At 40.1% G+C, this 15,395-nt stretch overlaps 1 protein-coding gene and 1 long non-coding RNA gene across 3 annotated transcripts in view; one reads left to right on the forward strand and one right to left on the reverse strand.

Annotated features, from left to right (window-relative positions):
• The window catches only part of fgf14 (fibroblast growth factor 14), a 168,854-nt gene that overhangs the window by 51,249 nt on the left and 102,210 nt on the right, over positions 1–15,395 (reverse strand). For both annotated transcript variants that reach the window (XM_034693855.1, XM_034693856.1), the window contains exons 2-3: positions 7,066–7,176; positions 4,431–4,534 (exon numbers count right to left, since the gene is read on the reverse strand). In XM_034693855.1, coding sequence (XP_034549746.1) covers positions 4,431–4,534; positions 7,066–7,176 — 215 coding nt within the window. The remainder of the gene's footprint in view (positions 1–4,430; positions 4,535–7,065; positions 7,177–15,395) is intronic.
• LOC117820173 overlaps positions 1–15,395 on the forward strand; it is a 185,378-nt gene that overhangs the window by 45,292 nt on the left and 124,691 nt on the right. The window lies entirely within an intron of this gene.

A 15,395-nucleotide genomic window follows, 5' to 3' on the forward strand; every position in this document is an offset into this window, starting at 1 on the left:
ACCTGAATATAAAGTGTAGGAGCAAGGGGCATCTAGGGGACTGCTTCCCAAACAGGCAGAATAATATGGAGCAGGATTTTGAAATGGCCTTTGACGTTTACAGACGATAAAAAATGTTGGTGGGAAAATATCAAATACCCGAACCCCTGAGACTTTGGTCTTCTCAAAGGACTCCGTTGGTCTCACACCAATGACTCCTGAATAAGCTGCTCTTTTCTATTCCTCCCTGCACACACAAGCCTCCATGCACATTCATTTTCATACTGATGCAAGCCGAGGGAGCTGTCACATGCAGCTCCTTGGACTTTTCATACATTCTGAATCCAACACTACAGGAAACAGACGCCGTCAGTCTTCTGACGATGAAGCCCTCTAACAAGTGAAGCAAAAGCCGCCAGCACTGCTCCAGATTGCTCTCAAGGATTTCATTTTGAAAAAAGGACCACTCCAGTGATGTGGCAAGTCAATTGGACAATCATGAAAGGTAGCAGTAACAAGTGCAGACTCCTGATAAAGAAAGCCTGCAGTGAGAGACTCCAGCGATGTGAGGGAATGGGGGAACTAGCTGTAAAGAAAACCAGCCAACCATTAAATGCCCAACCTTTGGAGGATGCATGAGCAGGAAAGAGAACCAGCAACAAAATCAACACTAAGGGGAGTTGCATTCTCTGGCACCATCATTTCATCATGTGTAACACAAGTACACAATCCAAGACTTCCGTGTTAGCTGTTAGGGATTTAATATCAGAGTCCCTACAGAATAATTAAGCCGTTTTATGTTTTATCTCATTTGAATTTGTCTGTTTTTCCATAAAGAGTTCTATTACAGTTATCTGGAGACTGCCACAAGTCCTTTTTCCGCTACCGCCTTCAACAAGCTTAGAGAATTCCTTTCCCCCCCCCTTATTACATTTCAGAAGAAGTGCCTGATCCAGGGAGCGGCCTGCAGGAGAAATTAGCCGGGAGTTTATTGGCTCAGATACAAAAGGCGCAGATTAAAAAGGGGTGAGATGATTGAACTCTCCTTTATTCCGTGGTGTGTCCTTTGTGCCTGGCTGCACAGTCACTTTGATGCTATCTCTGTCATTCGTGCCGCTCGCTGCGCCTTTGGGTTCCTCGCACAAAAGAATATGATGCACTACCAGAGGCCTTGAATGGGCTTTCCATCTATTTTCCTGAAAGAGTGAGGACCTTCCTTTTTGATTCACTTCATCTGTTTAAAAAAAAAGTGTGTCATTCATTTTCAAAGTACGTCAGCGCAGTAAAAGCCTCGGTAATTAATTTAATAAAGTGAAAGAAAAACCGACGGAGTGAATCCTTGTTAACAAAAATGACCTAGCTTTGGAGAAATGAGGCCATGAGAAAAATACTCCAATAATAACAGGTTGTTTTGCACAGATTTCAGAAATATACAATCTCTGAAGCAACATGTTGTCCTGCTTTAGTACAACCTTTTGGAGTACTTTCTGAAAATGCGACTGCTCTGTAATCAAATACTCTTAATGGGTAGAAAAGGGCGACTGTCAGAGCTCGGCTTTAGCGAAGCAGCAGAGTGCTAATGCGAGGAATAGTTGTACCTTTTCTTACAGAGGAACATCTCACAAGGCTGCCATTACCGCCGTAATTCACACACTAAGAAGCAAAAAGGGAGACCTTTGAGTGGGTGGCTGGATAGCTGAGGTCTGATCAGAACCTCCATTAGCACAGAAATGAGCCGCAAATGGAGCAAAGAGAGCTGTGTTGAAGAGGAGAGCGAGGCAAATGGTGCTAGAGGAATATATGGCACCCAACAGGCTCAACAAGGCCCACTTCACAGTACTTGTTATTGGATGAAACATGTCCATCATCAGATATGGGACCAAGCATAATACCTCTGAGACAGGTGACTTCTTTATAGTAACAAACCCTGCTGCAGGAGGGGTGATAAAGGAAGACTTATATACCAATGAACTGCCTTTATCAACTGAGAGAAGGTCTGTGCAACAAGGCTTAGTTTTTTAAAGAAGCATGCATCAGCTTGGAAAGATTATAAAACATCAGTGATCAACTTCAAGACCTAAGAAAACATCTCATTAATTTGAAATGTGACAAGGGGAATGCATTGGGACTCATACCATTGAAAAGACATCAAGTCAAGCAAAGCTGTGTGGATGAAGAGCAGCAATCATGAGTTGAATCCACCAGAAAAGTTTCATTGTGTGTGTGTGTGTGTGTGTGTGTGTGTGTGTGTGTGTGTGTGTGTGTGTGTGTGTGTGTGTGTGTGTGTGTGTGTGTGTGTGTGTGTGTGTGTGTGTGTGTGTGTGTGTGTGTGTGTGTGTGTGTCAGGAGGGGGGGTGGATACATAATGCATATTGCAGGGGAAACAGCTTTAAACTAGTCGGTTCCTTTTCTCTTATTTTGAAGTATTCATCAAAGTGTTTTGTCTTCACCTTATCCTTTTATTGTTCGGTTCAATAACCACTGCGTACCATACCTGGACGAATGAAGACGATGGAGAGTTCTGACTTACACAGAATGACCTATTTATAGACAATCAAAATAAATTCCAAATGACATTTGGCCCTTTGCCATACGTCATTCACCTTTTTCTCTCCTCCTAGTTTCCACTGATATCCACTGATCTACCTCCAACCTACCTACCTCATTACAGGCATAAAATCCCCCAAATATCAAATACAATTCAATCAAAAAAAATGGTGACACTTGGGACTCCATTGGCCTATCAGTTTAAGAGCGCCCCATGCACAGAGGCTATAGTCCTCTTTGCAGCTGTCACAGGTTCGACTGTAGCCTTGGCCATTTGCAGCATGTCTTCCCCCACTCTCTACTCCCTACATGTCCTGTCTCTCTCCAGCTGTCCTATCAATAAATGCAAAAATAACAGAAAAATAAAACTTACAGAAAAGTACAGTCAGCGTAACTCATGAAAAAATAGAATAAAGTGTTCTGTATATCCAATATTGCATCTTATCTTGAGTTCTAAAGGTTATTTTACCATATTCTTTAATTTTGTGACCCTTTTTGAGGGTTATTAGTTTTCATTGTCTGCAGTTATATACATTTTCATCTTGTCTAAAATTGGTCTTTTGCCTTTGCTGTCCTGAACAACAAATAATTGAACTAATGAATATATAAAACGCCTTCTTCCTCACACAGAATACTTCATAAGAAGTTAAGGGTCTAACATAACCTTCAGAAGATCTACCATCCAGGTCTGCCGCTACAAGCAAACCTGTTTGAGTCTGCAGGACTGAACTATGGTGTGCAACCAACAATTGGCACAAATTAGGTCTTTAAGTATTACCCAGCATAGTGCACCCAGAGAACATATTAATTTATAATCCCTGCTGTGCAGTCCCTTAACAAAATCCATAGGCTTCTGGGTCAATCCTCCCAAAATGAATTTCATTTCATGGCTTATGTCAAGCAGTGATAAAGTATTAAAAAATTCCAGCAGAATATCGGGCATGTTGTGCAGTAAGAGAGGTAGCTCCTCTAAACCTCCAACATAATGAATGAAGAATAAGACGGAAATTCGTGCTCCACGCTCTGAGGATTAGGAACATGAGGACAGTGGAGAGAAGAGACAGTGATTCTGATGGATACTGCTGTCTGGGAGAGGAGTGCTTCTCCCAGTGTTCCTCCTGCTGATCAGTCTAAGAACCTGGAGAGGATGGAGCGCAGGAGTGAGAGTGAAAGCTCTATCTGTGCTGGGGCGAGGTCTTATCACCTCCTCGGCTGTCTAACCTGCAGAAGCTAAGGTTTATTTTGTAGAGCGGGGCCCGATAGAGTAGGCTTTTAAAAAAAAAAAGGCTGGTAATTCCTTAGATATCATGTCAAAAATAACGCTGCATCTCATTTACTTTAGGTTTACATTACGCTAAACATATGTGTCACAGCATCACAGCAGTTCCCGGGACTAAATGATTTATTCTTGGTAATGTAACAGCATGAAAGCAGAACCCACACAAGGAAAGCAAAATAAGTGTTCCTGCTGAATTATGTCACCCAGTGTAAATGGTTTTTCATATGGAATGAAATCTCGGGGGGGAATTTAACCTGATGAATCGAAACCTGCACGCAAGAATTTCTGCTTAATGGGATCCCTAACCTTCAGTGGAATGCAATTATCCTGGTGCAAATGTGGTAAATATCTGAGGCATGTTCAGGGACCCTTATTTGAAATGGTGTGTTGTGTGGCATGGAAATATTGATGTGTTTATCTTCATATATATATATATATATATATTAATTTTTGTATTCTACAAGAAACAGACACAGTTCACACATAAAAATGCCTTAACTAGGGATAAAAGTGTGAGATAACGCATCATGAATGTGTGTTATGCAGGTTTTAACATGCCCATGAAACATTTTCAAGACATTTTACTGAATTTTGATGGAAGAGAAGAATAAATTCTGGTGCTTACTGATGTGTACAGATGGCCCTCCCCGTTCATGGCGATGTATAACCCTGTCTTCACGGACTGAATGGCGACAACTCTGAGGCCCACAGGAATAAGGTTGAATAAAGCTGAAAAACACACATTTAAAAAAGACAGACAAACACATACATCAAAATATTACCAATCATAATCACCTCGGACACATTCAACCATTAGAACATTAAACACATGAAAGACGCAAAAACATAAATCTCCTATGTGATTCATCATCCAAATGCAAGCTGTCCATTATTAATGCTTCACCAAGCATGGCTAATAGAAGAGCTAGCTGTTGGTTATCTTTGAAGATGAACTACAGTATGGCTGGTAAACGTGACTAGCCTAGCATAGCCAAGGCCACCCAGCCCTACCTGAGGAGTCCCTGTAATTGAAGCCACCACTGGAGCGAGGCAGATTTAATAGCCCCTCTTTTGTTGTTGTAGCAGACTCCTTGGGCCTGGTAGGTAATGACTATTGTTTGTACTGGTGAGAAACAGCAGGGCTGGCCTGGCTGTGACATTAAGTGTGTGTATATTGGAGACTTAAAGGCAGAAAACGGCCTCGGCTGACCCTGTAAGTAATTGGTATTGGCAGGTTTGGAGCCTCGGGGAAGGTCGAGGGAACTAATGAGTCACCATTGCTTATTTTGGCGGCTTTTGGCCAGTTTTAAAAAAGCATAAAATTCTATGTTTAACACTTGGTGCCAACACTTGATCCAATCACTGACATTGAATGATATGACACATCATCTGTGCACCTTGTATGTATTGCCCACTGTTTCAATAAGCCCTGTCAGCCGAGCAGACGCGACATGTGCCACATCTCCTCATGCTGACAGGAGTAAGTGACACAATGCAGAGTGGCAGGATAGAGTTAGCACCAAGCACTGGAATCAAATTAACCACCTAGCCTGGGGCGCTGGAGGAGCAGTGCCAGAACAAGCTAATAATACCCTTTTCTTCCTGTTAAGCCTACTGTTTCTTGGTCCACTTTCCCTCTAAGAAAGGAGGATAAAGCTGTAAGACGACTTTTGTGCTCCAAAGGCTGAAAAATAAGTGAAGGTATTGGCCTGAAGGTTAAAGAAACTTGACAGGAGGGTGGCTGGTGCCTTTACCTGTGGGAAGTTAAGACCTGGAAGCGAATGAGGCATTTCCCTACGATAAAAAAAATTGTCCTTAAGAAACTTATACCAGTTCCACAGACTGTATTTCAGAGGTGGATGTAGCTGTTACAGCATCAAGTATTGGTTTGTGAACCTCCATTTTGAAACCTTGAGTGTAGCATTTTGGCTATAGCCATCTTTTTTTTTGTAACCAGAAAGATCCATACATTTAGCCTTGTATTGCCAAATGGGTCTTGATCCATGCAATTCATTTCCTTTTCCCAGGAGGCATTAGCAACAGCCGCGTGTGGAGATGCCTCTGGAAGTGATTGGAAAGACCTACAATCAATCTGAGCGACGCAGTGTGTGATGTAGGGCAGAGCAGCAGGCAAGTGGAGCTAGTTGGTAAATTAAACTTTAGTTTTCTATAAAATACATCATCAAATTTCTTTAAAACAGCTATAACAGTGGATTCTACAAACTTTCTTGTGGTGGCAAGAAAGTGCCATCTTGGTTGTTGACAGTAAAGCACCATGATTGGTCAGCTGAGATTGGTGAGAATGTTTAGAAAAGCAGCAGATCCAGGCACAACTGCCAGCTAAAATGAATCTGAGCTGGCTGGTGGATCTAGTGACACCAGGGTACCATATAAAGACAAAGGGACGGATATCATAGACAGTATTAAACATGGCAGTTGTCATATTGATATGATTCATATTGGTTCCTAAAGAGGTGTTATGCAGCCCAATCATGGTGGTCACCATATTGGAAATGATGACTGCAACAGCCTGTTGGCTAATCTAGAAACTGGTGAAGAGGTGTCTGCCAAATAATTACCTGCAGCCTAATCATCACCTCTAATTAGGCCTAACTATATACAACTCTTAGCTGTGGTATAATGCTGCTGTAAAAATGGGCATTGTATCACGGGTTCTAGTGAAGTGTCTTTGACTTTTGGAGTCAGAACCGTAACTTCTAGCCCTTCCACATTGGCTCCATTTCCAACCCTAAGAGTTGCCATTTGGTGGAAATGCATTGTAATGTGTCTAACTTGGTTGGCAGGCTGTAGCAGCATGATAATCACAGGTAGCCACGTCCTCAGTTAACATTAATTTATCATCTATTTTACATGAAACTGCTGTACTGGATAGGACTTGAAATTAGAGATTCGGATCATCAAGTCTTTGAGACAATGTTTACTGAGGTTATTGATTAACTGAGAGGTAGGCTTATATCCCCATCTGGATGAATGTAATTATACTCCTTTTGAACTCCCCTAAACTGCCCTCTGCTGGCCATTAAAAGAAAGCTGGTTCAAGGCTCTTCTGCATTGGCTTCACTTTTGAAACCAGTATCAACTTTCAGTCTTTGACCTGCACCAGTAACTTGATTTGAAAGTTCTCTTCTAATGGCAGATTTGAATTTAACACTGTCATCTATGAGCAATACTTCAAATATTCCCAGACACCTGTCACATACTTGATCTAAAAGGCCAACAGACACTGTCAAGGTACTCACAGGAATTACTGCTGTCATCCTTGGTCCCATCAAGAGAGCCATCGGGGTTCATTTGCAAGTAGTATCCCTGCCTGCAATATAACCTGGTCACTATACCCTTGAGCTGGGGATCTGCAGGAGAGAAAGAGATGGAAAGAGCTGTTAGCAATTATCAACACAAGGAAAAGATGTCACAAGACATTTTTTGTGGAGAGATTGTTGTTTTCTGACTTGATAACACCACGAACATGACTATTTTAATACTAAGTGACTCCTGTTGTAATTTCACAAGCAAATACCGCAGCCAAATTCCCGGGCGCATAAGCTCTGCCCTGCTCAGAGAGAGGCCATCCAATTATAAGCAGCAGAATTAATCTGTGGTTGCCTGACTCCAATAATGAACCCAACAGCACCCTCTCTGGGTCCTCAGTGGGCAGGATGTGAAAGCATCTGGGCTCTGTCCCCTTTCAGCTGACCCAACAGAAGACGCAGCCTCATAAATCTACAGTAAATAAGTCACTGCTGCGGTTCAATTTATGGGACACTGCAGCTTAAGTTGTCTAGTTTTTTTGTTGCTGTGTGAAGACATGTAAGAAAGTGTACCAGTAAAAGAAGTGACAGCTTTAAAGAGTACATTTTAATAAGCTTCAACGAGGCTGCACATTGCAATGTCTTTGGAAAAATACTGCCATGTGAAATTTCCTCATTAATGTGTGTACGTGTGTGTGTGAACCTGTGTGCATTGACGACCACTGGGGTCACACACCATCAACATTATTCTCATTGTGGAGACAGCTATCACACCCGATATCATTCTAAGAAAGCCCTGGGGAGGCGAACAATCAACTTCACCTGGGTTTGAACCGTGATCCTTGCAAGCATCTGTATGTATGTGCGTGTTTGTGTGTGTGTTTGTGTGTGTGTGTGTGTGTGTGCGTGGGTGTTACAGAGAGACAAAGACAGAAAGTGAGAGAGCGAGCACAGCCACAGAGGAGGACTCGAGAGGTCTTACTGAGGGCACTGAGGAGCTTTTTTTTCCCCTGCTGGTGTACAGCTCAAGGCAGTCTCTCCTGAAATGGCTCTGTTCTCTCGGGGGATGGCATTAGGTGGCTCTGAGACCTTTTACTTGCTGCCTGAAAAGAGGAGAAAATGCCTCTCTGCTGGTGTATCCCAGCAATATATCCAAGCTACAATGGCATTCTGCAGGGCTGCTTTGTTTCCTTGGTTGAACATTGAAAAGGTGGCTAAAGCAAAACCTGTCAGTCATCTACTACAAACTGAGCAGGCTGACAGGATGGTGACAGTTTTTATCTGGTTATTCTACTTCTTCTATTAAGACAGAAAAATGTCCCTGTGAAGAATACATCTTTACTTTTCCCTGCATTTAGTAGCTCTGGAACTTACTGTACTTTATAATTGTAGAAGTTTATAAAGTAACACATGGATGGATTCTTTAAAATCTGGACAGGAAATAATTAGCATCCTTTACTGTCCTGACGTTACCCTTCCACTTGATGTTGGAGCTTAGGCTGTTAGAGCGTCTAATATTTGGCACTTTAAATACACTTTACAGAAAGATAAGTGCCTTTGAGGCATTCTGTGTGAAAATCTAAGATGGTGAGCTGCAGATGTGTAATGCTCAAAAGCTGCTATAGTGGCAGTACTTGAAAACACCTGAATTGTTGCCCAGATTAGGGTAAGACTCTGTTAAGTAAAGGTGTGGCAACTTAAACAAGCAATGCTACTACTAATAATAATACTTATAATAATAATACAAATTAAAAAAAAATAATAATGATAATAATACTTATAATAATGATAAAAAAATAATAATAATAGCAATAAAAATGATAATGATGATAATAATAATAATAATAATAATAATAATAATAATAATAATAATAATAATTATAATTATAATAATAATCATTATAATCATTATTATAATTACAATAAATATAATGATAAATCTAATAATAATAATACAATTTTAAAGTAGAAAAAAATGTATATATTTTAAATTCAGGAGAGGTGCGAAATGAAACCTACTCCGAAAAGAAAGCCATTTCTGCTCATTTAAGCTAGCCATGATACAAATGTTGTCCTTTTAGGTTAAAATTCTAATATAAAAAATAAGGATATTTAATTAACTAGCTAACAAAGCTGTTTCTAATTTTTTGTAGTTGACCTCAGACAACTGGTTAAAGTTTGTTAAGATAAATGATGATAACAATGATTAGATAAAAAGTTAGGCTAGCTTATTTACTCGCTAGCAAAATATATATATTTTTTCAGAAACTGACTCAAGCCAAGTTTTGCTAGCTCAAGTTAGCAAAGGTACACAATATAATGTTTGGTTTAATTAAATCAATAGTTAATACATTAGGCTAGCAAAATAACTTGCTAATGAAAAGTGATCTAACTTTTAGCCCTTTTCACTTTTTGACCAATTGACCTCTGCCCACTTTTGCAAAATAGAGCTAGCAATGAAACATTATCATTCAAACTTCAAATCAATCAATAACAATTTAGGCTAACTAAATAACTAGGAAATAAAAAAATGACCTCATTATCAGGCAGTATATTTCAACAAGCTGACTAAAGCCAACTTTTGCTAAAGTTGGTGATCAAAGAAATGATTATTTTGAGGTTAAGTAAATCAGATAAAAGCCAAAATTTAAAGACTGCATCAGATTAACATTCAATCTCATTAATGATGTTGTTATAACCATTTTTGTTGCTTTTTCCACCTAACTATACATATTAAAGTAACACAAAGACAAAGATATTATAATCATTATAATCAACCAAATGTTTTGAAATTCAGACACTTAATTGGCGTGTCTTTAAGAGGCGGTTCACAAGTAACACAGACCACATCAAAGTAGGCAAGAAAAGACTTTACCACTGCCATTATTGTACCACTCTCATTATCAGATAATATTTTTCAATCTCACAGCCACTATAATTGGCAAAACTCAGCATAACGATGGCTATACTTCTGAATTCATTATCCTTAAACACATGAACATCTACTCATCAGATACCATATACTAAAGCTTCAAAACTTCCCTGCAATCTAGTTACGTAAAGATGGGAGAGTTTCACAAAGCAGGGAGACAAAACACAACCCTGCACACAAACACAGCTTCACACACGCCACCACTTCACATGAATATTTAATGACTACACAAATCCCTGCGGGTAATACTGTTGTGCAGACTCCCAAAGTTGGCCAACCTGCGATCGATTAATGACTTTGATCAGCAGCATTTAAACAATGTGCAGCGGTGAGAGATTGATTCTGAAGACAGATCTATGGAGGGTGATCAGTAATAATTAAAATTGCGTAACTGTTTTCTGGCTGTGTGAGGACTCCCTCTTTGTATTTTTGTGTGAGTGTAGAGGTGAACTTGGCTCCTCCATCATGCTATAAATCATGCGATGCTGGCTGCGATCCCTTGGGCGAGGCAGCCAGAATATCTCGCGCATACACACACGCATTATTCCCTGTCCAGTTCTGAGATTTTGTACTTCATCGCAGCAGATATAGTGAGATGTAATCTGTCAAATTTTAGCTGATTCATCAAAAAAAAAACAAAGCTGGATAAAAAGAGATGAAGAAAAAGACTATAGTATGAGTTTCAGTATTAAATGGTTGACATACCATCCAGTGTTTGATTGAAAGTTTCCTGAATTCAATCATGTCCTCGAATAACCAAGGTGTTATTTATGACTGACGATTTCACATCAGACATTCATGCATGCTGCTGCATACATCAGAGGGACATAATGGGTTTGGCATCCCATTAATACAACTCATGTTGAAGGTCAGACTTACTCAAGTGAAATGGATAAAATGTTTGAGATAATTCTGAGGTAATTCATTCTATTTCTTTCAATGTGATAAGTGAGCAGAGCAGAGTGATTTTCACTCTCTATGCTTACTCTCTGTCTTTATAAATGTTGTTTACCTGTTATGCGGGCTACGTGGTTTGGCATATTATATATGGCATGGAGAGTACTGAATGTAGCTGCCCTGCCCTCACTAGTATGCTAGTGAACCCCATTAAGTATGACATTTATAGGTGCCATATTATTCCTTTTGTAACAAGTCGTCTCAATCAATGTGCAAAGCATACTTCTTCATCCTGGCTAACAGGCTGCAATGCGAATCACCTCTAACCCTCCTACTTTATCCTCAGTTTTAATCTAAACGGGATAATTTTCACAAAAAAGCTTTACGCTGTATTCAAGAAATCTAAACACCAAGACCATAAACTTGTGATAAAAATGTTAGCTGTCATCAGAGCATAGAACAGCATCCTTAACTGGTTCCAGTGGAGTCTCCCCCTGCAGGCCTCAGGACAGAATGCAGGTTTCAGGCACTCTTGCATTGTCTTTACTCTACAAACCAGAAGCAGTGTGTACTTCTTAGCTACAGCACTTTGTATTAAAGTTTTGGGGGTCTCCATTGTAATTACCCCGTGACTAAAACATCTGATGAGCTTCCTCTTAATGTGATCCATGTTTCCACCAGATCCATGCCCGGTCCATCACAGCACCGGATCTAATAGGTTTCTATTCTAGTCAATGTGTCAACTCCCAGCTCTGTGCTATGTTCCGAAAATGCAACCTGTGGATGTTGACGGAGGAGAGATCACAGAGCCGGACTGCAGAGGATCAGAGACGGACCGGACACGGATCTGGTGGAAGTCCTGTGTTACAGTTTTGTAAACCATATGATTCCTCAAATAAACGTGTGTTTTGATGGATTTTGAATCTCTTAAATCTGGTCTAGAGGAGGCTCAAGGAGACATTTCAAGATGTATTATTTAAGCTGTTGTAGTCATTTCTCAGTTGTTGTTGTTGTTGTTGATGTTATTGTTGTTATTGTTGTTATTGCTTGGTTGTTGTTTTAGTTGTTTTGTTGTTTTAGTAATTGCACTATTGGTTTTATATTTATGTTGGTGTTGCTGTTATTGCTCTGTCATGGTTGTTGTTGCTCTGTTGTTGTTGTTGTTGTTGCTCTGTTGTTGTTGTTATTGCTTGGTTGTTGTTTTAGTTATTGCACTATTGGTTTTATTTTTATGTAGCAGTTGTTTTTGCTCTGTTGTTGTCGTCGCTGTTACTCCGTTGATGTTGCTGTTGATGTTATTGCTCTGTTGTTTTTATTGCTCTGTCGTTGTTGTTGCTCTGATGTTGTTGTTGTTATGGCTCTGTCATTGATGTTCTTGCCCTGTTGTTTTTATTCGTCTATAGTTGTTTGTGTTGTTTGTGCCAGTTTGTTTGTTTCTATTCATGTCCTTACTACATTTCCCTCTAATCTTCCTTCAGTCTCAGCAGATGGCTCTTCATAGTGAGTCTGGTTCTGCTCGAGGTTTCTGCCTGTTTAAAGGAAATATTCCTGACTCTGTCACTTGCTTCACTCTGCAGAGTGCTCTGCTCATGGTGGATTGATTTAGGGTCTCTGTATATATCACAGAGAGTGTTACTCTTTTTGTAAAATGTCTTAAGATAACAGTTTTGTGTATTTGCGCTACAATTGATTGATTGATGATTGATCTACTGAAGACCTTTAATGTGTTGAATTTGCCTCACTTAGCTTCCTAAACATGATTTTCTTTACTGATTGAATTATATGTTGATGATGCCATGATGTGAGATTGGATGATGTTTTCTTCTGTTGTGTGACGTGATTGGTTCATGCGGGTCATCCATCCTATTCTGTAGTCTCTTCATCTGTCTGTTCAAATCACTGGATAAAGGTTTTTCTACTGAAACTGTTACATTGATACATTTTCAAAAACTGTTATTGCAGAAAACACTGTGGGAGATGTTTGCTTCCTTCCTTTCACAAACCACTTTTCATTGACATTTTTATTCTTGTGGTTTGTCTTCTGCTATGTCGAGAATGTGAGGCATTTTATCAAAACTGAGAGAAAGTGACATAGAGAGTTATCTTTTAAAAGCTGTGACAAGGTAATACAAGAGAACGACAGGATGGATGTGTTGGAGAAAAAGGTGTGTGAAGTGTTTTAAGAGTGACACAGCATTTTCAGTCCTGTCAGACAAGCTTGATATGGTGAATGCACTCTTAAAAATTCAAGATGGCTTTGGTAACGTCTCTGTGGAATTCCCTTAGTGGAGAAGGTCTTTGACTCGTTCGCCCTTTCTTCTTCTGTTACTCATTGTCTTTTTTGTCTCTTTCACTCTGTTTCAGCCTCTCTGTGTGTTTGAATGTTCTCTGCCTCAATAAATGGTGCTGTTTATCATCGATTGAGTATCCTGCCTGTGCTGTGGTTGGACTGTCTAAGTAGCTCTGGTATTAGTTTTTACAACAGAGCAGCACTGTATATGTTTCTAAATGACATTTCTTTGTTTCTGGGGAAACAGCGTATAGTGGTTTGGCAGCAGCAGGGGGGGTTTCCTTAAAAAAAGATGCAAAGCAACAAGCATCCGAACTGTAAGATCTGAAATCATGTTGTTGTGCAGCAGAAGTCCTCTCTGCATATAAATCGAACTGTCACAGAAAGGTTGTTATTGCTGTTTTTCCCCCTGTTTCTTTTCCAAAGTGAGCTCCCTGCAGCTCCCTTCCTGTCTCATTTTCTGTCGTGTCATTCCTGTGCCCGTGTGAAGACACATGTTCAGCCCAGTGCAAAGCAAACAGTGCACAGTATAAAGGCACACACATACACACACACAAAAGGGTACAGCTGCAGTAGTAGACTGCTGTCAACCCTGCCCTGCCTGACCCACTTAGGATGTTTCTAGAATCAGAGAAGGGCTTTTCCAGCCTGCGTAGGAAAAACCCCTCTCTCTAACTTCTGTTGTCATGGAAAAGTAGGTCCTCACAGCCCCCCTCCCCTCTTTTGCAGATCCTCTTATATCAACATCTCTGACATCTCCACAATAACTCATCAGATATGGACAGCAGTGAAAGAGCCGATGACGCACTGCTGAGTCCTGTCAACATGCTCTCGAATAAACAGCTGCAGAGCAACAAAGCATTTATCTCAAATGGCTTTCTAGATCATGTAAGCTAATCTAGCGGCCTGATCTATGTAATATGATCTAATGATCTTTGGATCTAATCTGGTGAGATAATGAGAGCCAGAGCAGCCAGATTATGGGCTAGCCCCAGCTGGGTGTGCCTCCAGCTCACTTTGCAGGGTTGGAGCGTAATAGGATTTACAACTGAAATCTAATCCCTAAATAAAATCAGAGTGATCAGCGGCTCTGCATCTGCTATCAGAATGCATGGATGATTTAAAGTTAGAGCTGCTATGACAGGAAACACAAGCAGTTGTTGGTGTATTCCCTCAAGTGTTTGGATGAGGACAGGCAACCACATCTTTTCTCTAATGACACAGCGGGGTTGTTTTTAATTTGCGTTCTTATGTAGGTCTAGAAGTGCTTTGCTTTTATGAAGAAGAGCCTGTTTAAAAATAACATTTAAAGCCACTGAAAACCCAAAACAGCAATCGCCTTCCAGCTAATTAACTAACTAACTGTGATATAGGGTCCTATATATATAACTGTAAACACCCTGGAGGTATAACGCTCCAGTTTTCATCCATATTCTAATTATTGTCATTTGAGTTTAGTCAATCAAATCTCATTTGTATAGCACAAAATCAATCAAACAACAGCTCAATATTTGACATAAAGAGTAGGTCTTTACTGTATTTTTTGTAATATTATATAAAGAGACACAATGTAATCATCCCCTTGGACAAGCACCTGGCAAAGCAGCAAAGAAAAACTTAACAGGTAGAAACCACGAGGACAACCTGACTCAATGATTGGTAGCCATCTGCCTCTGAGTTCCCTGACATCATTACTTTTGAATTGAAAATGCTGTGGATACACTTGTTTGTGTATCACATAGTTGATTCTCTGATATAATTGAAAAAGTGAAATGTCTTCCTTTAACAGGAAGAAAACAGGAGCAGAGCCAGACTCAATGGAGTAGCTATCTGCCATGACTGACTGGGTTTCTGTACACTTTCATGGTATAGGGTTTGAACTGGGTGTGGTTGTGCTTATAGACTGTAGTCTCAGTAATGTCCCCCATTGGTTTCTGAGGTGGCATTATGAAGCCAAATGATGGTGGTAGTCATATTTGAAATGCTGGTTCCACCTAACTTACGATTGAACTAGAAAATGGCAAAGAGGTGAAATAGAGGCAGACCTTTAGCCTCCTGGCAAGCAACACACATATGGAGAAATGGGCGTTCAGACCAAACTGTCTTTTGTACCAGGCTGTATGTTTGCATTTAAAAATGGGCAATTTAAAAGGTGTGATAATGGGGTCCCCTTGGCTTTCTTTGCCAGCCTCAAGTAGAAAC

This window comes from Notolabrus celidotus, chromosome 10, assembly GCF_009762535.1.
Source record: "Notolabrus celidotus isolate fNotCel1 chromosome 10, fNotCel1.pri, whole genome shotgun sequence".
NCBI classification, from domain to species: domain Eukaryota; kingdom Metazoa; phylum Chordata; class Actinopteri; order Labriformes; family Labridae; genus Notolabrus; species Notolabrus celidotus.